General features: G+C 49.6%; 1 protein-coding gene across 3 annotated transcripts in view; it reads left to right on the top strand.

Moving 5' to 3' along the window:
- The window catches only part of RNF220 (ring finger protein 220), a 245,583-nt gene that overhangs the window by 197,780 nt on the left and 21,913 nt on the right, over positions 1-25,890 (top strand). For all 3 annotated transcript variants that reach the window (XM_077149908.1, XM_077149906.1, XM_077149905.1), the window contains exons 2-4: positions 11,184-11,316; positions 19,814-19,859; positions 23,396-23,497. In XM_077149908.1, the coding sequence (XP_077006023.1) occupies positions 11,184-11,316; positions 19,814-19,859; positions 23,396-23,497 (281 nt within the window). The remainder of the gene's footprint in view (positions 1-11,183; positions 11,317-19,813; positions 19,860-23,395; positions 23,498-25,890) is intronic.

Raw genomic sequence — 25,890 nt, 5'->3', positions numbered from 1 at the left:
TGAGGCAAACTCAATTTCTGCCAGCCAGTCGTCCCTCCCTGTCGACAGCGTGATTGATTGGAGGAACAGCTGTCACCGCCCCGGCTGCCTGCTCCCTGCCTCCTTCCCTGGAGTCCATACCACCCCACCCCTCCTCCTCGGGCCACCGCCCCGCGCCCACAGAGGCAGCGCACCCCTGCCACCTGCCCAAGGATCTGTCGCCAGCAATGAAAAATGACAGAAATATTTAAGGACAAATAAGGTTTCCCAACGCAATTGAAAATGATTACAGGCAGCTACAGATGGGGCCAATCTGATGCGCAGCAGCAAATCAAATCGAATTTCCTTATCGGCGTATTATTTTAGGCGTTATCTGGCACGTTGATGCAGTTATCAATTCAATTTCAGCCGCCGGCCCGCTGTTTACTGTCTCGCCTTTGCTGAAAAAAGGTAAACATGCTCAGCCCAGCAAATTAATTTCTGGCTGAAGCCAGAATCTGCGAAAGGACGGCTACCCGGGACCTACGGCCCCCATCTTGGTCCTGGGCTATGGTGGGCCAGGCTGGCCAGACCCGGGGCAGGTCAGAGCTTGCCCAGGGAGCAGAAGCCCCCACTAGCTGCCAGCTCCAGCCTGGCCCCAGCTCCAAGCAGGATTCAGGGCTCCTAAGAGGCTGAGGTGACCGCTGTTGACTCTGCTGCTGCTGCCAGGGAGAGGTGAAGGTCTCCCATTAATTCCCAGCTAAAAATGACAAATTCATCTTGGACGACAATTAAATGAAGTCAGTAATTGATGCTAATTGATCTCCAGATGCGAGGGCTCCCCTCAGCCTTAGCAGCACGTGGCTGTCTTGCTCACTCCCCCTCTACCCCAACCCTTTCCTTCCTCTCTTTCTCTACTTGTCCCTGCTCCTCAGTTCTTGCTCACTCCCTAGGGCTCTGGGGCTCTTGGACCCACAGGTCTGTGGGAGACAGCTGGCCTGGGTTGGCTAACAGGCAGTGCCTGAGGCCAGGCAGCTGGCCCGCTGCCCATTCAGCCCTGCAGGCACTTGTAATCAGTGCCCCAGGTTCACTCATCAGCCTAGAAAGCAGGTAACGCTGTCCTCCTTAGCGGTTCAGGATTTATTGCCCACAGCTGTGGAGGTTCCCACTTCATTTTTATAAGCCCATAGTCAGAGCCAGCGGGGGGGAAAGCACACTTGGATTTACTTTACTTTAAATAGTACAGTCTTAGCATTTTGGCTCCCTGGCAAGGAAGGCACTGGGGGTGAGTGAAGTGTGTGGGGATCCTGGGGAGAGTATACAGGTATACTCTCAGGTGTTCTGCACCTGAATAGATTTGTAGGTGCTCAGGTGTGTTTATATAGATGTGAGGAGGTACACACGTTTCTGTGGGCACCTGTGCATGCTGATGACGGCATGTGCATGGGTGTGTCCAGGCACTGGAGAAGATATGTATGCATGCCCATAGGTGGATATCTTCCCTACTTTAGGCCCTTCTCTGCAGTTTGTAAAGCCTAATCCCAAGGAACTATGGGAGGCCCCATCTGCCCCACCTACCAGTAGCCCAGCCTAGCACAGAGAGCTGCCTGGAAGTTATTAGCTAAGGGAGGAAGGGAACTGAATTGTAGTTCCAGAAGAAAAGAGGGGCTTCAGTTGTATTTGGGACAGCCAAGGTCAGGAGTATGAAATAGCTGCAACCCCTGAAGCTGCACCAGCTCTGAACAGCAGCTCCAGCAACCACTTGGCTGCAGCAAAGGCTCATGGGGCCAAGGGTTCAGGTTCCATGGCCAAGACTCAGTGAGTCTGATGATGCTTGGGCACAAAGCCCTCAGCCCCCAGCCGAGACCAAGCCTGAGCCTAAATATGGCCATAGCCTGACCTCCACCCTGGCTGCCATGCAGATGTTTGCCATGGGCCACCTAAGAGCCAGATCTGGCTGAATCCAGGCCCCCTCTAGATGCTAGAGACAGTAAATAGCATCCATCCCAACAAGGGTCAGGGTATCAGCCAGGCTCTTGCTTCATAAAGACCTGGAGTTGGCAGGAAGCCATGTGGAGTGGGCAGTGCCAATCTGAGCCTCTTTGGGAAGAGTGGAGGAAGAAGGGAAAATAGCAGGGGCATGTGGGTATGCATGTGCCACACCTATGTAATGTATCTGGGTATATGTCATATATAAGGAATCTGATTTATGTGAGAGGGTCTTGCACATATCTTAAGAAGAGGAGCAGGTGAAGAGAAGCATATGTAGCAGGGAAGATGGTCTGACTAGAACAAGGTCAGGATAGGGACGTGATATCAGAGAAAACTCCCACAGTGTCTCCCAGCCACAGTCTGAGTTTTGGGGGAGTTTAGCAAGGTGTTATCATTCATTCATTCATTCAAGGAATATTTATTGCTTTTTACTATTACTATTACTATTCTCTTACTTTAGGCTATGTCCTCTTTTAGACACTGGGACTCTAGGAGTGAACAAGTTAATTCTTGCCCTCAATAGATTTACAATCCAGAGAGGGCCAAAGACACATAAACAGGCAAATACAATACACAGAAGAGGCACCTGATGTGGTCTGGAGAATCAGGGAAGGCTTCCTGGAAGAGGGAAGTCTAAGTCCTAGAGGATGGGTAAGAGTTAGCCAGCTTGGGCAAATTGCCCTTGTTACATATCCCTATTAGCTGTGAGGCAAACCCAAAGCAAAGACAAATAGGTCCTTCTCTATTTGGTGACTCTGGAACCACTGAAAATGTCACCTCGGCTCCTTGAACACCAGTCATTGCCCTGGGGTCTGGGCAGGAGGATGCACAGCTGTTTCCAGGACATCCCTGGGCACCAGCAGACAAGTATGGACCACAGCTAAATACACATCTCTCCCGGCCATCCCACCCCCACCTCCTCGACCAGGGATGCCTATTAATCCTGACAAATGATGACTTACGAACATGTAATGCAAACTGATTCATCATACATTCAAATCCGCCGCCCCGCCCCAGCGGGAGGCCCCAGCCAGACAAGTGTATTACACGGATAATGTATTTGACGTATTAATAAAACCAGCCGCATTGCTCTGGCGCAGGGACTGGAGAATGCCAATATACGATGACAGATCACATATTGATGAAATCCAGATGTTTGGAATCATAGTCTTGGGGCCTTGTTCATATTGACTGAAGGTAAAAAATGCTGTCTGTCAGCATGTTAACTCTTCCTGTCCCACACTCAGCAGAGGCACCAGTCATGTTTTTCTGGAAAGAAAAGAAGGAAGAAGGGGATGAGTGGATAGAGGGGAGAGTGGTGAGTAATTAGGTGGTTTGGATGGATGATGGATGGATGGCATAGGGAGTAGGTAGTTGTATTATGGGTCAGATGGGTGGGTGGCATAGTTTTCATGCCTTGTGTTCTTGACCTCTCAGCAGTATCTGACCCCATTACCCTGATGATATTCTGCTCCCCCAAACTCTTCCCATCTTGACTTCAATGACATTGTACTTTCCTTGTTTCCATCCCACCTCTTGGTTGTTCCATTTCAGCCCTTGATTATCTAACTTCCTCTACCTGTTAGAGTTACTCTGGGCTCTGTTCCAGCCCTCTTCTTCCTCTATACTCTCTCCCTAGTGTCTCACCTACTCTTAAATTCTTCTATTTAATCATTCATTCTATAAATATTTATTGAGTATTTACCATATGCCAGACATTTTTCTAGGCACAAAAGATGCAGTGGTGGATTTCAATTCTTATCGATATGTCAATGTTTCCCAGTTCTATAACTCTAGCTCCTGGCTTACATACAGCATCTACTCAGCATTTTCACATGGACATCTTAACAGTTACTCAAACTAAGTATATCCGAAATGGAACTCATTTTCTTCCTCACCAAGCTTGCTGCTCCTTCTCTTGTGTTCCATAAGTCATTCAATAGTTCCACCGACTAGCAGTTGTTCAAGCTGTAATCTTTAGAGTCAGTCGTGACTCTTTTCTGTCCTTTACCCTCCACCACCAATCCATCTGCTTCTCTTCATCTCCATCATCATTACCCTAGAGGATGTCACCATCATCTCTCACCCAGGTTAGTTAGATAACCTCCTAAATAGTCCTCCTGCATTTGCTCTTGCCCCTTTAGACCATTTTCTGCTTTGCAGCTATAAAAATCTTTTTCAAAACACAAATTTGATTTGTCACTCTCCTACTTCAAACTCTTTGATGGCTTTTCATTGCAGGTTTTAAAAAAATCCAAAATCATTAAGGTAGTTAAAAAGTCCTCCAGGATCTGGTCTCTCTATCATCATATCTTAACATTCTGCCCCTTACTCTCTCTGCTGTCTGGCCACATGGGACTTTTTTCAATTCCCCACACAGACTTTCTCCCCTCTGTACTTTAAATACATTGTTTTCTATCTAGAACACTCTCTTCTCCCAATCTTTGTTTGACTGGTTCCCACTCATCCTCTAAGCCTCTGCTTCATCCCTCCAGACGAGTCCACATGCTTCTCTTTCTCTAAGACCATTATAGTGTCATTTATTTAATACCTCTATCCCCAGTTAGGTCCTAAGTTTCCTGAGGACAGGGAATGTGTCTGTCTTCTTCATTATTGTATGGTATCTGCACAGTATCAGATCTGTAAGCACTGTCCGATATACATCTGTCAAATACTATTGAGTTGTTAGCCACAATGAGTGGGTGGGTTAATAGATGGATATTGTTCAATGGTTAAGAGCACTTGCTTTGGAGTCAGACAGATCTGGGTTTAAATTCCACTGTGAACTTTTCAGCTCTGTCACTGCATTGTTCTGAGCCCCACTTTCCTCATCAGTGAGACTGAGATAATAATACTTCACAGGACTGTTGTAATGATTAAATAAGATAAAATATGTGCAGCACTAACCTATAGCCAGCATAACATGACCCTCAGTAAAACAGTTACTATTGCTTTTGTTGTTATTCATGGGTCGACGATGGATAAACAGATGGATGGCTGGATAAATGGATACATTGACATGCAAACTGATAAATAGATACATGGTATGGATGGATAAGTAAAAGGACCACCATGGGGGCAGAGGAGCCAAGGCCAGGCTACCTAATGAATGGCAAATGGTCTTGATCATAGCAGGGAAGAAGGCTGGACACAGTGCAAGGCCAGGCTGGTGTCGGGATGGGGTTGATATAAGCTCAGGCAACAGCAACCCTGTGCTTGTGTCTTACTAAGAGTGATCATAAGAATCCCTCACTTGCACACATCCCTGATTGAACTGGATCCTCACAAAAGACTTGGTAGTTAGTCATCCCCATTTCACACAAAAGGAAACTAAAGCTCAGAAGTATTTAATCATTTGCCCAAGGTCAACTCTAGTAAGAGGCAACTCTGCTGAATTTTGTATTTTTGTGACTAGGAAATGGAAACCCTTCTATTTGGAAGGTGGGGGAGACAAGGGTGGGACACATACATGTGCACAAAAACACACACATACAAATACATACTCTTAAAAGCCCCAGCCTCCTCTGCCATCTCTCATTAGAGTCACCTTCACCCTCATTTTAACTCTGCATCCTTAGACTCCTGGCAGTCAAGCTCTCCCTTTCGTGATCTGTAGAGAAAAACTAATGAATTGAGATGGGCTTTGCTGCTTGGATTTATTGAGATGTAGGAACGGAGCCCACAACAACAAAACTAGGACAAAACCAAAGAGGCCAAGCCAGAGAGGCAGTTATATGGTGGAGGGCATTGGGGCTGGACAGGGGTTAGTAATCTAGGAAGGGGGGGCTTTCCCTGTGAGTGAAGCCCCCATTCTCCATATGTCCAGTTCTGTACCAGCCTTCCCTATGGAAGGTGGCAGAGAAGGAGCAGCCTTGCAGTCCTTGAGTTGCAGGGCCAGTCTGTTCCCAATGGCCAGCAATTCCCAACAGAGGAGGGCAGCAGAGGGCCAGTCTGGGAGCCGGGACACCTGAGACCTGGTTCCATGGCTTGAGGGTTGGTTGGACTGGCCTGAGCGGCTGGAGCCTGACCCCGGCAAGGGAGAGGCACTCCCTGGGTCTGTCCTCGACCCTCTACTCCATCAGTCTGTCCCTCTTCATGGCTTACAGTTGGTGGCTCGCTATTTTCTGGTAGGTAAGCTATTCTAATCCCATTGAACAACGAGGTCCCCGCTGCTCAGAAAGGAAAAGAGACCCTCTGGAGGTCACCCGATGAGGGAGCCTCGAGGCTAGGACCTGATTTCAGGTTTCCCCACTCAGTCTCTGACTCTGAAAACCACCACTCCGTTCTCCGAGCTTGAGTTGTCCTCTGTGTAAGGCTGAGGATAGGGTCAGGGACCTTTCCCTGCTCTTCTGCTTCTGAGGTTACCTGCGGCAGCAGGCAGAGAAGGGGAGGTGGCACACGCCTGGGAGGCGGCGAGGGAGGCGCGGTAATGAATGTGGACGGGAGGCGGAATGAGCGATCCATCTTTGCATGGGAGGGGAGGGGGCTGCGGGCGTTCCCCCCAACACACTCACACACTCAATCAGGCGCTGTCAGACCTCCGGCCGCCTGGCATTTTGGTGAAGAATCTCTCAGCTAAAAATTGTTGTCAGTCCCATTTCCTCGTTATCAGTGCAAGGGCTGAGGCAGCGCCCGGGGATTAGCAGGAGCGGCGGCGAGCGCCCGCACGCGCCATCCGCTGCCGATAACACTGGGCCTCCCGCCTCACCTCCCCCATTCATCATCTTTAGCACTGACAGCCCGTCCTGGTCCCTGTCCCCATCCCCTCGTGCTTCCCACAGCTCTCCACCGTGCTGCTCAGCCTGGCTCCTGACCTCCATAGCTAGGTTTCCTGAAGAGGGACAAGATTCAAGCTAGGACTCTGTGACCTAGACCCACCTGTGGCAAAAGGGCTTGGGCAGCTCTGAAAGGGGACAGTATGGTGGGCAGTGGTAAGGCGAGCTCAAAAAGAAGATGCTTTCTGACAGCCAGCCTCCGGTGGGCTCTGTCTGCCTGCCTGCTTGGCTGGCAGCAGTACTGGAGAAGGGATTCCTGCATCCAATGGGCAGGCGGTCTAAGGGTTTCCGGAGGTCTCTCCTACCTGGGATGGATTCCCAGATTCTGGGGACTGTGAAAGGGAAGAACCCAAAGGATGCCTCCCTCTAGGCCTAAGAAGAGTAGGGGGTTGAAGGCTTCTTTCCCACCCCAGCAAGACCACAGCCCCCTCCTTTTGGCCATCCCCAGCAGTTTTATGGCCCATTTTATGGCCACTGTAATGGCCCAGGTCAAAAGCTTCAGGGAGCTGTATTCTGGGAATTATGCAAACGAGGAGCAGGCCCAGGGCCAGAGTATGGATTTTGTCATTAAACCTGGGCAGGCCATGTCGTTAGTGCAGTAAAACCCACGTCATGACCACAGGTCTCAATATAAAATTATAGGGAACACAGCAGGGGTGGGGAGGCAGGGGGCCGACGGCCGTGCTGATACCTGCCACTCTAACCCCTGAGAAGATGGGGGTGGAGGAATGGGCATAGGCTGCGGGTTGTCTCTGCTAATCCCTATCAGTTCTATTCCTGAAGCTGGGAGCCAGGAAGTGGCCCATTGACTTGCTAGGGAAACTGAGGCCAAGCTCAGAAAAGTAGAAGATCCCTGTGGCAGCAAAGCAGAAATATGAGAACAGATTTATGGAAATGCTAACTCATGGTCCCCAGGCTTGGAGGAAAGAATCTGGGTTCCTAGGAAGTGCCAAAAACCAGATTTGGTGTCCCAGGCTAGAGAGTGCTGAAAACGTGATCTTTCCAGCTCCGCTCAGAACCCCATGTCTTCCATCTTCCTCTTTCTCCAGCTCATCTCTTGCCACTTCTCCCCTCATTCCTCAGACCCTGCCTCAATGATCTGTTTCAACAGCCTTGTCAACTCTTTCTGACTCATCCTTCATGCCTCCATTGGAGATTTACCTCCTCCATGGGTCCTAGAACCTTCTCCTGGCCCCTTCCTGCTCTCGCACAGCACACGATCATGCCTCGCTCAGACCCATGGACCAGAGCTACACGGACTGGAATCACTGACTTCCTTTTTTGGCTTTTCTGCTGGTTTGTGAGCTCCTTGAGGCCAAGAATATGTTTTATAAATCTCTTTATGAGCTCCAGTTTCTCCTAGAATAATACCTGACATAGAATAATTGTTCTATAAATGTTTGTTAAATGAAGCAATGAGATCAAGAGCCAAAGGCAGGTGTCCCTGCCCAACCATGAGCCTCATTTTCCCCATCTGTAAAATAAAGATAGTATTATGGAGAATTTCTAAGGTCTTATTCTCCTCTGAGATTCTCTGACTGAATGAAGTAAGAGACCAGGGCCACATCAGCTGCTTTTACTCAGAGGAAACTTCTAGCTGTCTCCTGAACCTTGAAAGCACAGCCGCCAGGGCAGAGGTAAGGATGTGATCAGTAGGGCCCCTGTCCCTCCTCAGAGACCTAGCTACAAAGATTGGAACCATACCTGCTCCACTCAGGCACACATAAAGCCTCCACAACTAACATACCAGCTCTGCAAAAGACAGATGACATCTAGGACAATATGTTCTTCATTCTCCTCTATCCCTTCTTCCTTGTCCCTCTCTTGCTTCCTCATTGAGCACCTAGTCTATTCCAGGCTTTGTATCTAGAGATACAAAGATGCCCACAAGGAACTCATAACTCATTCATCTACTCACGCCCATTCTCTGCCAGTACACTTCAAAGGCGCAACTTAAATTTCACTTTCTTGGTCGAGTCTTCTTTTTTTTCTACTCTCAATGAATTGTTTGAGAATGAATTGCTTCCTCCTTTGAGTTCTCAGATGACTCAGTCTGGGCATCCAGGAGAGCTGTGATCATCCTGTCTATTTAAGTTTCCTAGCTGCTAAAACAAATCTCATACAATAGGTTGACCTAATAACAGGAATTTATTGGCTCTCTGTTTCAGAGGCTAGAAGTCTTACTTTCTCCAGGGGCTGTTATCTGCTGGCTGTCTGGCAATCTTTTAAGTTCCTTGGCTTTTCTGTCACATGACAATGCATATGACAGCATCTTCTTTCTCTTCTGGGTTCTATTGACATCCAGCTTCTGACTGCTCCCCATGGCTTCTCTCCTTCTGTGTCCAATTTCCTTTGCTTATAAGGACTTCAGTCATACTGGATTAAGGCCCACCCTCATCCAGTTTGAGTATACCTTAACTAATAACATCTTCAAAGGTCCTATTTACAAATGGGTTCACATCCACAGGACCAAGGGTTGAGACTGAACATACCTTTTGTAAGGGACATGATTCAGTCACCAACACTATTATGTCAAAGGGAGGCGGGTTCTTGTGCTCAGCCTGAACTGGGAACGACTTCGGGTACAGGATTGCTAGGTTTAGCAAATTAAAAATTTTTTTACAAATTAAAAAAAAAAAACAAAAACAGCATACACCTAATTTGAATTTCAGATAAACCAGTGCATAATTTTTAGTGTAAGTATGTTCCATACAATCTTCGGGACATACTTATACAGAAAATTATACAATGTTTATCTGAAATTCAAATGTAACTGGGCATTCTGTATCTAATCTGGCAACTCTATTTGGGCAACCATCTTAATTATCACTGGCATGGCCTTTATCTCTCAGAAAGCTAATTTTGACCCTCTTGAAGCACCAGTGGATAGAAGAAACAGCGAGGAAGAGCTGAGCTCAATTTAAAGAAGTCCTTTCTACAACCAGACTGTCCCTGTACAGGCAGGATGTTTCTAAATGAATAGGGCTTTTCAGTACCATATCTAAGGTAACACTGGGTGGGACAGTGGCAAGGGGGAGGGGGTTGTTAGGCATCCTAAGGGTATTGCACTAGGCAACCCTTGGACCTTCCCAGCATGGAATGTTCTGACTATAATTAGTGACAGAATCGAGAATAGACTTCAGAGTTGAGAATAGCCAGTATTATACTCACATGTCCTCATGTATTAGAAGTATTCAATTTGAAGGTATTTTGGACAGGGAGAGTCTAGAGTCAGTGAAACTCACAGAAGACCAATGAAGTTATCCCAGTGAGACATAATGAGACCTGAACAGGGAGAATACAGATTCCAAGAATACTGAAGAAGGGCGGGCCAAGAGGCAAGAGTGCTTGCCTGCCACTCTTCCAAGAGGCAAGAGTGCTTGCCTGCCATGCCCAAGGACCCGGGTTCGATTCCCGGTGCCTGCCTATGTTAAAAAAAAAAAAAAAAAAAAGAATACTGAAGAGGCAGAATGGACAGGACTTGGAGGTTAAATGAATGTGGGAGAGGTGGGAAGGCAAAAGCAGGGGCCTAGGGTGAGGCTAAGGTTTGGTGTGTGTGACTAGGTGAACGAAGGTACCAACTGAGATGGGCACTACTGAAGGAGGAACATGTATAAAAGGGGTGAAGTAGTTGAAGAGCTCAAGTTTGGGTTGTTAAATTTTAGATTCTTACAGGACATCCAGACATCCATGACCTTGATGTCATTTGCATATAGACCTCTGAAAATAGGGGTCTGAAGAACAGAGGAGCAGCCTGGGATGGAGAGAGACTCTGGAGTCACCAAGGCATAGGTGGGAGTTAGAGCCTTAAGAATGAATGAGATCATCCAGTATGCTGAGGGATGAGAGAAGAGGCCGAGGGATAGAACCCTGGGAAGAAGTGATGACTGGGAGAGAACACATCCTGGAAGTCACTTGTCTTCTTTTCCATCTTTCCTACTTAACTATGAGGACCTCAAGGACAGAGATGAGATCTGAGTCCATTCTGTGTCCCCACTGCCCTGCCCTGAGCCTGGTTCAGAGTAGACATAAGAGAATGTTTGTTAAAAATAATTACAGGAATAAATCCTCCTTTTCCCCCTCTCTTTTCTTCCTTCTCCAGATCTAGGGAGTATGAAAGCAATAAGGAAAGAAGAGACAGAGGGAGGACTGGATACACTGCATAGTACTATGATTAAACCAAAGGCTTCTTTACTAATGTGTGTGAAATTAAGTGATCAAGGTTTGATTGCACAGGGCATTGATTGTGTTCCAATAGATTTCCAAGAGGGGTGACTGGCTGAGAAGGTGCCTTTCATGGACACAGCCTCTGCAACTACAAAGACGAGTGATATTCATAGACTCAGATCCTTGGTCACCCCCCTTTAGGGCAAGGAGCCCTAGGAGCTCAGAGGTTTGGGACACTGGGTTTCCCTCCATGGACAAGCCCAGCTTAAGTGTCTGTTCTTTCCTCACCAGGTAAGAAGAAGGCAGCAGCATTGTTTGACAGCCAGGCCCCTATTTGCCCCATCTGCCAGGTCCTGCTGAGGCCCAGTGAGTTGCAGGAGCATATGGAGCAGGAACTGGAACAGCTGGCCCAACTGCCTGCCAGGTAAGCCATCTACCAGGGGAGCCTGCCGGCCAGAGGATCACACTCAGGCTCCTAGCCACCAGCTCCCAGAAATATTTGTCTGGCCCACACCCCTGCCTCTAGGTAGAAGACAAGTCCCTGTTGCCATTTTCCTCCCCTCTGCCTTCTTGTGTGGCTCTTCTTGCACACCCATCTCAGATCCTCCAGCTGAAGAGTGTAGCCTTTCTCTTCTGTCTCTATTTTTGGCGATGGGAGGAGAGTGACCTCCCTATTTTGGAGATGGGAGAAGAGTGAGTGCACTCAACCTCCAAAGAGCACAAGAGGAGCTGGAAAAGAGCAGAGCCACAGGCCCACCAGCACTGCCATGCTGCCGTCAGGGCAGAATAAAAGCAGCAAGTGCTGGACCTGGCAGCCCCCTCCAGTGCAGCCATCCAGGGGGAGTGAACACTCCCTGCTTTATGAACCGCAAGGTCTGAAAGGGGACAATCTGGAGAATGTGCTCAGGACTGCTCCCCCACTGCTCATTTTCCCTCGTCCTCAGGCCCCCTCCTCCCCACCCACCCTCACCCTCTTTTTGCCTGAAGGACTTGACTCAACCTCCTCAAGGGCCTCGTAGTGGAGCCCAGGTTATCTAAGAGCAAAGAGGAAGGGTGTAACAAATGACCCCAAATCTAGCAGTTTAAAACAACTGTTTTATTATGCTCATGGAAACTGTGAGGTCGGGAATTTGACTGGGACACACGAGGGGGTGGCTTATGTCTACTACATGAGGTTGGAGGCCTCAGCTGAGAGACTCAATGGCTAGGTGGAGCTGGGATCACCTGGTAACTCGTTTCTTCACGCGTCTGTTGGATGATGCTGGCTGTCAGCTGGGACCTCAGCTTGGGGCTGGAGCCAATGCACCTACACCTGGCTTTTCCATGAGGCCTGGGCTTCATCATTACAAGACAGCCTCAGGGTAGATGGGCCTTTTATACTACAGCTTAGCTCCTAAAGCAAATGTCCCAGCCAGTGAGACAGAAGCTGGGTCCCCTAGCCTCTGTCACCTCCTTGTACTCTGTTGGTCAAAGAAGTATTAGCCCACCTAGATTCAAAGGGAGAGACATACACCCCACCTTTAGTTGCCCGAAGTGGCAGGATCTCATTATAAGAGAGCATTTGGGATGGGAGATATTGTCGTAGCTGTCTTTGGAAAATACACTCTGCCTCAGAATGAACAGCTTGCCCCTCCAAATTCCCAATCCTATCTCTTATTCAGTTCAAGCCAGCAGACTTAACCCATCCTTCTTCCTTCTACCCTCTCACCTAATCCCCCCTGCAGAGTGTAGGGGATTCAAAGGTGAATCAGGTATGGTCCTTGCCCTCATAAGCTCAGAGTATGAGGGTGGGGAGAGTCAGGCAATAAAAACCCAAAGGGATAGAGACTGCTATGTGAGAAGAACTAGAACTGTGGGCACATCAAGGAGGCACCAAACCCAGCCAAGGCAGAGAAAGCTACCTGAGGGAGATGTGATCTGGGCTGAATTTTGAAGAAAGATATCTTAGTCATCAATTGCTATGTTACAAGTTATCCTAAAACTTAGTGACTTACAGCAACAAATATTTATCTCACAATTTCTGTGGGTCATCAACTCAGGAACAGCTTAGCTGGGTGGTTCTGGCTTGGCACCTCTCATGGGGTTGCAGTCAAGATGTCGGCCAAGGCTTAGTTCCTCTGCTGGGGGTGAGGGTGGGGGTGGGGGGTGGAACAGGAGGATCCATTTCCAAGATGGCGCCTCGCATGGCTGGGGCAGGATGCATCAGTTCCTCGCCACATAGCTCTCTCCATAGGGCTGCCTGAGGGTCCCTATGATATGGCAGCTGAATTACCCAGAGCAAGTGGTCCAAAAGAGAGAATAAGGAGGAAGTCACAATGCTTTTTATGTCCTAGTCTCAGAAATCACCCTATCACTTCTGCTGCATTCTGTTCTGTAGAAGCAAGTCACCAAGACCAGCCTCCACTCAAGGGAAGAGAATTAAGCTTAACCTCTTGAAGGGAAGTATATTCTACTATACTGTACAGGCTGCATGGGTGGTCCTTTGGTAGACTGTTCACCTGCCATGCTGGAGACTGTGGTTCGATTCCCGGCCCATGTGCCCCTCCACGCAACCCCCCCACCCGGCCCCCGTCACCACCCAAAAAAAAAACCACTGTAAAGAATATGTGGCCGTACTTTTAAACCACCAAGGAAGATTATAGTAATGATAATAATAATAATTAAAAGCCTGCCTGAGCATATACTATGTACCAAGTACTTTACATTGAATTTATTTAATCTTTAGAAGAATCTTCAGAAGTAGGTAATAATCATCACAGCCATTTTACAGATAAGAGAGTTTAGGTACAGAGGATTTAAGTGACTTCCCTAAGGTTGTATGGCTAATAAATTGTAAAGATAAGATTCAAACCCGAGCAATCTGACCCCAGTGGCCATGTTTTAACTACTCCATCATCCCGATGTCCCCACCCAGATTAGCCTAGAAGGGGCAGAGAGTGAAGGAAACATGTCTGCAGTTGAATTCCATACCTCAGTTGCCCAACCCTGGAGAGTTTTTTGTGTGTAATTTGCTCCCAATGGAGAACTTCCCCTCTACAGGGGCAGAGAAGAGAGGCGGAGATGGAGGAGCACGTGGAGCCTTGCAAATGCAGTGTGGCAGCATGCCCCCAAGGGTCTGGAAAATGAAGGGTGGAGCTCTCCCTCTGCTTCCTCAGTCGGAGGCACTCTATGTGGCCTGGTGCCCACAGCCCCACACCTACACTGCCCAGGGCATCAACCTCTGCTTATAGCCTTGCTCCACCCGGACCCATGACCCTGCACCCATCCCTCATGCTTCCCAGCCTTTCAGAGCACCACCTACTAACACTTCCTTGCCCCACCATTGGCCACTTCCCCACCCAGGGTCCCCACATCTGCTCCAAACCCCGCATGGCTATGTCTGTAAACCCCATTTCTGTATCCCTCATGTCCGGGTCCAGCTCAGCACCCGCTTCACCCCTGCTCGCCCCCCTCCGTACGTGCACGCCCTGTGCCCCCGGCACGCCCCCCTCCCCAACCGGGTGTCTGACAGCCGGACAGCGGGATCTGCACAGCAAGTGAAATTCCCGTCGGATCGATAAAGCCGAAGCGCTGGCGGCGACGGGTCGATGGTTTTATCTGTCTCGGCCCCGCCGCGCCCGGCGCGCTGACAGTCGGACCGGCCGGCAAAGGCGTTCAAGGGCAGCCGCGCCCGCCGCCCCCTCCCCTCTCCCCTCGCGTCCTCCCCTCCCTGCGGCCGCTGCGCCCACCGGACTGCTGGCTGGACCGGCCCGCCGCCGCCCTCGTGATTTATCTGGATTTTTAATTGGAAAAAATTTGCGAATTAATTGATTTCAGGAACTTGCCAATTAACATTGTAATTGGGTGCGTGATAAATTCCCAAGGAGCGTGTCAGCTCCCTCCGGGCTGACGGCCGTGCGGGGCAGGCGGGCAGCGCGGGTAGGGCCCCCCGCCCGTCCCCCTCCCGCCCCCACCCCCCAAGCCGAGACTGCCCTCGCCCCGCCCCTGCCCGCTCTCTGGGAGTCAGGAGAGAAGAGCAGAGGAGGTTGGGGGATGACGAGGCACCCGGCCCCCTGATGCTCCCTCCCTCCCCTCTGCCCACCATCAGCTCCCTGGGACTTAGACCAGCCACTTCGCAGATAGGAAAACCGAGTCCTGCAGGAGGGCAGGGCTTATATGTGCATCAGTCAGAGAGTTCTGGGCAGACCCCAAATGTGGACAAACCCCACCCAGGGCAGGTGGTCCAAGGCGTCCTTCCAGCTCTGCAATCCTCCCTTTTCCCCTCTGCTCTCTTTCCTTCTCTCCCCACCTGCTTCTCCTCCCTCTTCTCACTAATGTTCCCCTTTCCTCTCCTTCCCTGCACTTGCCGCCTTCCCCCTTCCTGGCCCTTCTGAGCATAGCCGGCTCTTGATGCTGTGGCTGCTGCTGCCAGAGTTACCCTGCCATCAACAGGGACACTTCCCTCCTTCCCACGTGGCTGTGGGAAGGGTGGGTCTGGCCTTCTGCCCTCTGCCTCCTTCTGTCCAAAAGCATAGAGGAGTTCCCCAGGAGCAGGCTGCTAGTTTTTGTTTGTTTGTTGTTGTTGTTTTAAAGTAGAAACTAGCAGGCTGCTATTTTTGACACACCCCAAGGGTTCACAGAGGGAAGCAGGAAACTTCTGGCTCCCAAGCGAGGGCTGTCAGGCTTTTCACACAGACACAGGCATAGACATATCTCCATGGCACTGAGGCAGACACACACCCTCATTCCAGCACACATAGATGTGCTCACATGCACACACACACACACACACACACCCTGAAACAACCACCTTCCCCTGATGTACACTCCTGCAGTTATGTGGACACATAGACCCTTACAGAAAGAACAGTCAGAACTCTCATTGGCAAAATATTTACACTTTTCAATCACAGACAGAAGTGACACCCACACTTAGACACACAACAACAATTACTTTCACCACACACTCTCTTTCACCCTTTCTTCTGTCTTCCCTTCTCACTCCTGCACAGGGATGTCATTAGATCCCAGGAAATGGCTGGTTGGAGCTAAGTTGGCAAAACTAAATTGAGAACAGGTTGTGGAGGGCCTTCCATGCCTGAGGATTGTCCTTAAGGTGATGGGGGGAATCAGAAGACTTGCTAGCCAGGAAGAGGCTTGATCAGAGAGAGCTGAGTCATGGGAGTCACTCAGGAGACAACATGGAGTATGGATTGGGGTAGAAACTGGGAGCAAGGGGGCAAGTGAGGAGGGGGTTAGTGTCCAGAGGAAAGACAGTGAGGCTGACCTAAGATAGTACAGTGGCAGTGGCAGTGGGAACGGAGAAGAGGGGATGATGAGTGACTTGGTGGAGGAAGAAGCAAGAGGACTTAGTTGACCACTCATGTATTGAGGAGGAAGCTATCTAACTTGGGTAACTGGTAGGTGGTAGTGTCAGAGAAGCAAGTACCTGAAGGAAGGAGACACCAGTCCTGAGCATGCTAAGCCTAATGTGTCTCTGAGATGGTGACGGGGTGAAGTTTGAATATGAACAGACAGGCAGAATCATAGATGGGGACTGAAGATTAAAGGGTAGATGTAGGGGTGGCCTCAGACTTCTCAGTGGCCCTCAGACAGGGATTTCCACTCAGCAAGAGGAAGGAGCTTTGGACATGGAGGGATTCCACAAAACTGAGATTGGAGTTTAGCTTGGCAAGGCATGAGCTCAGAGACCTTTTTTGGAGGCTTCCAGAGCCACTGCGAGATGTGGCCTCTGGGCTGAGAAGTCACCTCTCTGGCTAGTGCTTTAAAAGTGCTGGAAGAAGCCAGGAGGAGGCTGGGTGACTCTAGAGGAGAGGCGGGGTGTGGGGATGGCAGTGCCCCCACCCCCACTTAAGCCTTATTTAAGGCCGGCCTCGGTGTTTGGTTGGGTAATGAACTAGATAAACAATTCCCCAAATAGATTAAAACGAAGTGTAACTTACAAAGGCGGCTGGTGATGATGGTTTATTCCCGGGCAGCACACCATTTCTTTATTTCCAAGGATAATTCAGTGTAAATCACCTTAATTAAAAGTGTCAGCCCAGCCCATGAATATTGTACTTAGGAACGCGTTTCCTGGGTCCCAGTTATAATTTAAAACCCATGGATCACTAGGCAGCGAGTGACTGAGCAAGGGAGGAAATCGTTGGGGGCGGGCTGTGGAAACAGGGAGGGACGGAAGGCAGAGCTGATGGGCTGGGCGGGAGCCAGGCTGCCTACAGCTCCCGGGCTCAGACCTCAGCTCTCCCAGGCAGGCCCTTGGCCAGGCTTCTCAGTCTCTGGGCAGAAGCAAGCAAACTTGGAAGTGTGATCAAGTTATTGGAAGAAAGGTAGGGTGGAGGCCCTTTTTTTCAGAGAGAAGGCAGAGGTCTGGGGCAGTACCAGTCCAATGTTAGAGAAAGGGAAGAGGATTGCTAGGGCAAAATTGAGAGGACTGGCAAAGGGCGAGGCTGAACATTCTCACTCTGAATACCCCCATTTCTATTCACCAGCAAAGTAAACTGAGGCCCACAGTCAGCAAGTGCCCTCTCCAAAGCTGCACAGCAAGTGGAGAAAGCAAAAGAGGCTCAGGGCTTTGTACTCTATCCTAATCCCTGAGTTGTGCTTTTTTGGGGGGTGGGGGGTGCATGGTCCGAGAATCCCTAAGTATTTTAAGAGGCAAGATGGGCAATGAAAAAGTAGTATTTTAGTCTCAGACTAGTGAGAACAAAGAGATGTCACTTAAACTCTCTCCATCAACTTTGAGAAGTTTGGGGAAAATTAAAAGAGATAACACATACCCAACCCCATGACTGTTTATAGAGGGCAGCCAATGATTGCTCATTCCTTTCTTATCTGGTCCGAACTGAGCCAGACTCAGATAGTAAACCCCAATCTAGAGAGAGGGCAAGCACAGTCTATAGAGTAGTTGCCTCATTTCTGTACATGTAGGGCCAAAGGTGATGTCAGTCATTGTTTACTGTGTGAATGAAGGAGTGAAGGGATCATAAAAAGTAATGAACTCACAAACTAGTTGCTTTGTTCCTCAAGAGTAGCTCAGTTTCCTCTCAGTGCCTGGATCAGGGTTAGGATCGAAGCAAGAATACAGGAACCATTTATGAACAAAATGTAATTGACTGGAGCCTGGTCTGCCTGTCCTTTCTAGTCTGTTCCACCCCCACTGCATGAGTTGGACAGGCAGATAGTTCAGTTTTCATCTCAGACCTCGGCCTTACCCCGCTACTAAGCCCAGTGGCTTCTGCACTGTGATAGGTGTCTACTTGGGCAATTGTGTGTCCATGTGTGTATGCATTTGTGGGTGGCTGTGGGTCTGGGTTTGTGTTGGTACATGTGGGTATTCGTGCATGTGTTTATGTGGACATAGGTCCACAAGCATGTCTTCATTCAGGTCTCTGTAGCTGCGGCAGATATGTCTCTATGGCCCTGTCTCTGAGAACACAATTCTGTGTCTGCACATCTGTATGCACATCTGAGCCTCCAGGCATGGCCGCATGAATCTTTGTGACTGTTGGCAGAATTATAGAGAGTCTGTGGATATGTGTGCATCTGCCTTTTATTGCAAGGTTTCTCAACCTCAATACCATTGACGTTTTGGGCCAGATAATTCTTTGTTGTGAGGGGCTGTCCTGTACTTTGCAGGCTGTTTAGCAGCATCCCTGGCTTCTACCCATTCAATGCCAGTGGCAGTCCCCCATTCCCATCCCTTTCCTGTTGTGACAATCAAAAATGTCTCCAGAAATTGTCAAATGGCCCCCCCGGGGGGGGCACAAAATCACCCCCAGCTGAGAACCATTACTTTATCCAAATCCGCCTTTGCCTCTGCTTACATATTGGGTGTGTCTGTCCTGGCCCTGTGGTACCTGCCCAGCTGTGGGTGTTCTCTGTGCACACACAGTGTGTGTGTCCTTACGTGTCCCGTGTATTTATGCCTCTGCCTTGGGTGTGTGTCTGTGTGTCTTTTGTGCTTTGTGGCTGTATCTGCGGGTGGGCTTTATATGTGCACTCTGTATATGTGTGTCTGTGTGGGGACCCTTGGCAAATGAGCTGTGCCCACCCAATGCCTGGATCAGCCAGGGCTTCTGCATGCATGTTTTTGCGTGTGTGAGTGCACACATGTGAATGTGTGAGCAGAGATGTGTCGCGCGTTGGGGGGGGCAGCAAGGAGGGAGGGACAGGAACAGGGATATTAATGTTTCTGAAGTGGATCTGATTTGATACGTCTTGTTCCATTGTCAGCATCTGTTTAGCGGGGATTTGTAATACTTTGTGGCTCTGGATCACTCATGCTTAGCGCAGGCTGTGGCCTTGCATACCAATTTTGTTATTAAACACAGTCCTCGCCTCCCCCACAGCCCATCCATCACCTCCCGCCCCCACCCCCTCCTGCTCTAAGCCACCCACCATATTTCAGGGCCCAGCTCCCGCCCGCCCGCCCGCCGTGCCCGATGCCGTAGGGCCTGGGGCTGACAAATTGAATCAGGGGGAGATCATTCCTGGCCTAACGTAGTTTGCAGCGTGTTGGAGGAAGAATTGACAAGAACCATGTCAGCTCCATCACCCCAATCCCATAGGAGCTAAGAGCAGGCTGGGGACAGAGGATGAAGGGAAGGGGACATCCAGGACAGGCAGAATCCTCAGGGCTGACACCAGGAGTTAGGTAAAGCCCCTTGCCTCAGATCCACTAGGAGCCCACCATGCCTTGTGTTTGTCTCCACCTCCTGGGGGCCAGCACCAGCCCTTGACCCCCAGTGAAGCAGAGCTGGGCAGGGCCAGCTAGGGTTGAAAGGACTAGGTAGAACTTGGCTAAACCGGGCTGGCCTAGACTGCTATGCCTTCTCTCTGGGGGGTCCCCTTGCAACTCTCCCTATGTATTCCCTGGGCAGCAGGTGGAATAGTCACCCTCTTCTCTTCTTTCTTGGCAGCAAGAATTCCCTTCTGAAGGATGCCATGGCTCCAGGCACCCCCAAGGTAGGTGGTCAATTGTGTGTTTTCCCCCTGTTCATTCTAACCCAGACCCGCCCAGAGCTGGTTCCTCCTAAGAAAAAGGAGCTCTTCCTGGACCCCCATCCATTTCCAGGGCTTGAACACCAGCCCAAGGCCTAGGGTTGCTCTGCATGTTTGTGTCTGTGTGTCTGTGTGTCTCTGTGGTCTGTCTGGGAGTGAGGGTAGCTCACCGAACTTCCTCCTCTTCTAACCAGAAGAGGGGTTAGAGCCCAAAGTGATCTGGGGGTGTGGAGGACCCACTGATGCTGGGAAGCCTCAAAGGAAGGTGAGCTGTAGCAGGTGAAGAAAAATATAAAAACACCGGTCAAGCCAGTGCAGGTACAGGGCCTTAGAAGCCAGGCCAGAGAGAGAGAGAGAGAGAGAGTGTGTGTGTGTGTGCGTGTGTGTGTGTATGTGTGTGTGTACTTTGTCTTAGGGGCAGCAGGGAGCCAGGGAGGATGTTGGGGTTTTCTGGGAAGACATTCTGTCCCTCTGAACGGACACTATGGGAGAGAGACTTGAAGGCATTTTGTGGAGAAAGGAAAAGTGAAGGGCACGTAGCTGGCTCCAAAAAAAGGAAGCCAAGAGGGCTTAGTATGATGATGTAATTTGTACAAAGAGCTCCCATAGGTGGCTACAGAGGCGCAGTGGCACTGCATTCCTAAAGGTAATGGTCAGGAGGACTAAACCTTCACACTGAATATCCTTGCCCCCCACACCATCCCAGGGTGAGGTGGCACCCTCTCTTCCATGTTCTCACAACTGTACATAGAACATGAAGGCAGGAATCCCTAGCCTATTTTATAGGGGAGCGAGGAATGAGTGTTGAAGGTTTTGGAATGGATGACGTCAGTGAAGGAGCGTGCATGGAAACATTAGAGCAAAGACCAGAACAGAACCTAGGGAACTCCTGCGTTTAGGGTCAAGACAAGGTAGAGGAAACAGAGAAGGAACACCGAGTTAGGAGAGGCACAAGAGAGCATGGTATCCCACAATCCTAAGGGAGAAAAACAGTTTTTAAATGTATGAGATGGTCAACAGTCAAGCAGGGCAAGGCTGGAGAAGGGGCTGTTGTGTTTAGAAGTCCTAACGTCACTGGTGAACTCTGAGAGGGAAGTTTTGGGGAAAGGAGCTAGAGTGACAAGCATTGCCTCTATCGCCTTGGCCCAACTACCCTGCACATATTTTTAAAAGGGGAGAGTGGACTTGGCACTTTCATTGAAGAAATCACTCAACTGCAGCAAGCAAGGTGGGCAGAAGAGGTGGGCAGAACCTAGCCCAGCCTTGGACTGGCGTACACCCTGGCCAAGGACCTGAAGCCCCTCCCAGCCTAAAGAGAGAAGGGGTGGGTGCCAGGCAGCTGTGGGCTCATGGAGATGGGAGTCACGCATGCTGGGTTTGGCCCAGGCTACAGCATCTAATAACAGTGGTTAAAGAATGTCATGGACAAGCTGCCAGTTCTGCTGTCCCAGCCCTGACACCTGACACATACACGAGCATGGCCAAGAGGGTCCAGAATCAGACACCAGAAAGGCCTGTGTTCTGAGAACAAACCCCTGGCATACACAATCCCTGTACATGCCAAGTTCTACACACACCCAGATCCAGAGAGCCAGGTCAGAATGCACACACAGGAAGTCTTAAACACGTGCAGATTCCTACAACCAAAGATACAGGTATAACCAACTTGGAGACAAGAGATCCTTGCTCACCCACTTTCAGATACATACTCACACCCCCAAGACTGACTATTTTAAGGGTCTCTCCTCTGCCTTGACCTAGGTTTTAGGAAAGCAGGTCAGGGGTGGAAGAGAGTAGGTGGAAGAAGGTTCAGGCAAGAGACTGAGAGGACAGAGAGAGAAGGAGGAGGGAGGAGGAGGAGGAGACGGCGAGGGGGGCCTTAGACAAGATTGATGGCCTCGTTGCCATTAAGAAAAAAATTAGCCGGTGGCGGCTATCATATTAAAGGGTGAAGAAGCCGTGAATTATTTTCTTAAAGATCTTATCGCTTACAATGATAATTTTACCTTCCAAAAGGCCACTTTTAATGAGGCGAAGAGCCAGGCAAAAAGTCATGATTTAATGCCAGGATTTTTTTTTTCAAAACACATTTTACTGCTTTTTGGTCCATGTTTAAAAAGCTCCAGTGACCTTTTTTTATTCCGCTTGCCCCAGGTGTAATGCTGAGGCCTCTCAGGGCTTCTAACCTAGAGAGAATTAGAGAGAGAGAGCGCCCAAGCTCATGAGCCTGAGCTTTCTCCTGGGGGGGGGGAGGGCAGTCGGGGTGGGGGTGGGGTGGCCCACATGTGTCCCCTCCTTAGCATCTTCCTTGGGACCAGAGAAGGAGGACAGGCCCCAAATCACCATCTTTCGGAGCTGGGGGCTGTGTCACCCACTATGCTTCACCCACAGGGTCTGGGTAGGTGAAGAAGGGGTTCTAAGCTGTAGGGAATCCCATCCCAGGCCCTTTCCAGCCTCTTTTCCTTTTTACCTTTCTCCCTCCTGCCCACCCCAAGATGGCTTCTGGGGTAAGGGCGCTTTAGGGAGCCCTGCCAAACCAGCACTGCCCTCTCCCTCCTCCCCTGGGTCCTTGCCTGAGGATGTGCAGCATGGCCACCGCATGCGGGTCACATCCTAAGGCTCAGTCGGAGATGAAGGATAAATGGCTCTCCATCTTTCCCAAATTGCTTTCTTTGGGCTGTCAGTGGCGATTTGGCATGGTTTTCTAGGCTGGGAAGGCCTCGTAGGGAATTGTGTGCTTCCGGCTCAGAGCTGTGCAGGCTGGAGAAGGTGGGGGAGAGGTGGGGGCGGGCGGAGGAAGCATGGATTGCTCTCAGGCCTCCAGGACCCTAGTTTGCAGCTGAACAGGCCTTGGCAAGAGCTGACTCTCAGGCCAAGCATGCCATGTGGTATTTAGAATCATGGTGCTCGCACACAATTTAAAGCAGACAGTTTATTAATCTAAACTGCAGGCGTATGTAGAAGAGGCCGTGCAGGATTGACATAGGGGGATTAGATTTGCAGAGGGTTTTTGCTGGGGTCATCGCCACAGCATGGGGATAAATGGACCCAGCGTACATCCCTGGCTGCACACAAGAAACTCATACATACTATTTAATTTACTGTCTCCACGGCGGGGCGGCCATCAGCCTGTATTAGGGGCAGGCAGGGTGGTAGGTATATGGCTTTAGCTCCAACCTTCATGGGGGTCCCAGAATCTCTCCTATTTTAGGGAGAACAATGCTTGTATAGTCTCAGTCCATTGGGAGTCCCAGCCCTCTAAGGCAGAGATTAGCCTGAGTAGGAGTCTCGGAGTTTTGGGCCCCCTCAGGACATCCCTCCCCATCCCTAGAATCAATCCTCTCCCACAACCACTGCCCAGGGCATGACCAAATGTCTTCAGGATGTCAAGAGTGTTCCCTCTGTCCCTCCTTTTCTCTGTCTCGCTCCCCAAAGTCATAGGACTGGGAACTCAAGGGTCTCATTTGGGTCTGAGGCCACCTGTCCTTTCCTTTTTTCAGTCCCTCCTGTTGTCTGCTTCCATCAAGAGGGAAGGAGAGTCTCCAACAGCGTCACCACACTCATCTGCCACTGATGACCTGCACCACTCAGACAGATACCAGGTGAGTGGGGATGGAGGGGGTCATAAGAAGTAAGCCCCCTTTGGGGAAATCTTAGAGGGCATTCCTGGTGCTAACAACAATTCCTCCTTCTCAGGAGGCAAGAGGAGAGGACTGAGCTGTGTTTGGTTCCTGCTGTGCCTAGTGCCTCTAACTGAATCCAGAAGGCACAGGTGTCACAGAATGGTCCTTGGAATGGATTTGGGGGAGTGATGCCCGGGTCACCCTGGCTCTGACAGGCTCTGAGCACCTCTAATCCCATCCATCACAAGCTATCCTATAGGGTTTGGTCTCATGGGGAACACAGAGACATAGCTCCAAATCACCTGGTCCCCACTCCCAGGCTTCAGCCTTCAAGACCAGTATTCCTTGAGCACATAACTACTCAGTCTTGCCAAACTTGGTATTAGGCCCAGATTGACAGCAGACATTGCCTGTCAGTGCCTTGGCAGACAGAGGGAGTAATCGTATAATCCTAAAAGATCAGAGCAGGAGAGGGACTTAGGGGTAACAGCCTAAGGTACACTTGGACCTCCTTTGTATGGTAGGAAGGAGACAGAACTTCCCCCAGATGATTTTGTCTGAGGAGAAACAGAGCCCTGCCCTAGGGAGCACCCATCAGATGGAAGAAAACAATACCCTGCCCCAAGGAACATTTGTCTAGAAGGAAACAGGGCTTCTAAATGAGCCTCAGTGTGAAAAGGAGAAAAGGACTCATACTGAAGCTCTTTCATGTGATGCAGAAAGACTGGGTACCAGGAACATATAATCTAAGATGGAGAAAAAGGGTCCCCGCTAACACAAATGAAAACTTTGTTGGAATTAGAGAAAGGCATCCCCTTGAGGTAGACCAAACAGAGAAAGGCACTCTTTCCTCCCAGCTGACACAACCTCATATCAGAGTTATGCATGGAGAGTAGAGTGCTGAGTGTAGGCTGGATGCCCTTGTACAGAGGACTTAACCTGTGAAGGCCAAAGTACTGGCCCTGTGCAGGGATCCCTGCCCCCATGAACCCTGGTTTGAGAGAAGCAGCCCAGTCCAGACCCCAAGAGACACTGCTGTCACCCAGACAGTCCTGGCTTGAGGTGGAGAAATGACCCTTCCCCAAGGGATTCACATCTGAGAAAGAGACCAGGCTCTCTCCCAGAGAGTTCTACTCCAAGGGGATAGACAGAGCCCTGCCTTCAGGAGGCCCATCCCAGCTACTTTCCTCACAATATTCAGCCCCACCATCTGTTCAACTAGGAAGAGTAACCATCAGGAATAAATTGCTCAATACCCTGACACCTTCCTACCCTCAAAATGTTAAGTGTTTTTCCTATTCTTCAGAGAATAGAAGACTAAGGACCCACTTACCTAAAAAAAAAAAAAATTCACATGACTACTCAAAACAGGTATCACACACATGCCCACCCACATACACACACACACACACACACCACCATATGCATTCACAGGCAGCATTTTATATTCACCTGCAGGAGTTTAAAACCTCTAGAAGCCATCCATGCACCCAGGCATCTTTGGAGCCCAGGTTAAGACACAAGACCCTGTTCTAGACTCTAAAATACACCCTTTAAAGGACAAATCAGATTATTTTACTTTCTATAAGATAAAGTTCAGCCTCCTTAGCATGGCGTGCAAGGCCTTTTGTGATTTGGATTCAACCTATATTTCAACCTGCATTTCCAGCTTCCACTCCTAATACTGCCTTCCATGAATCCTATGGGTTATGCTCACCACTAGCCAGCCACTTCCTGGATGTGCCATTCCTTTCTTGCCCCCCCATGTCTTTGCACATGCTATTTCTTCTAACAGGACTATTTTACTCTATTAAAGATAAACAGTTTAAATAGGACATTTTACCTTTATCCCATCAAATTTCTATTTATCCTTTAACACACAGCCCAAATACAACCTCCTCTTGGAAGCTTTCCGGATTAAATGTCTCTTTCCAGGACCCCTGTGCATCCTTATCATTGCACTTATCACTCTAAATTGCAATTGCCTGTTTAGCACTGCTTCCGTTATCTACTGATATATAACAGACCATCACAAAACAGAGTGACTTTATACAACAATTTATTATCTCTTATGATTCCACGAGTTGACTGAGCATTTCTTCACTGAAGTAACTTATTCAACTGGGAGGACTGGCTTCACCACATATCTAGGAGATTGGAATATCTTGGTTCTCTTCCACATGTCCTCTCGTCCTCCAGCAAGGTACTGAAGTACCTTCCTGAGGTACCTCAGGGTAGTGTCACACTAGGAGGACAAAGGACAAAGATGCAAGGAACTAGGCCCAGAATCTGGAACTCATACAACTTCGCTTTCACCACTTTCCATTGGGCAAAGCAAGTCACAAAGCCAGCTTGGAATCCAGCCTTTGACA

The sequence above is a fragment of the Tamandua tetradactyla genome, chromosome 2 (assembly GCF_023851605.1).
Source record: "Tamandua tetradactyla isolate mTamTet1 chromosome 2, mTamTet1.pri, whole genome shotgun sequence".
NCBI lineage: Eukaryota > Metazoa > Chordata > Mammalia > Pilosa > Myrmecophagidae > Tamandua > Tamandua tetradactyla.
This window is presented reverse-complemented; position numbering and strand designations above follow the sequence as displayed.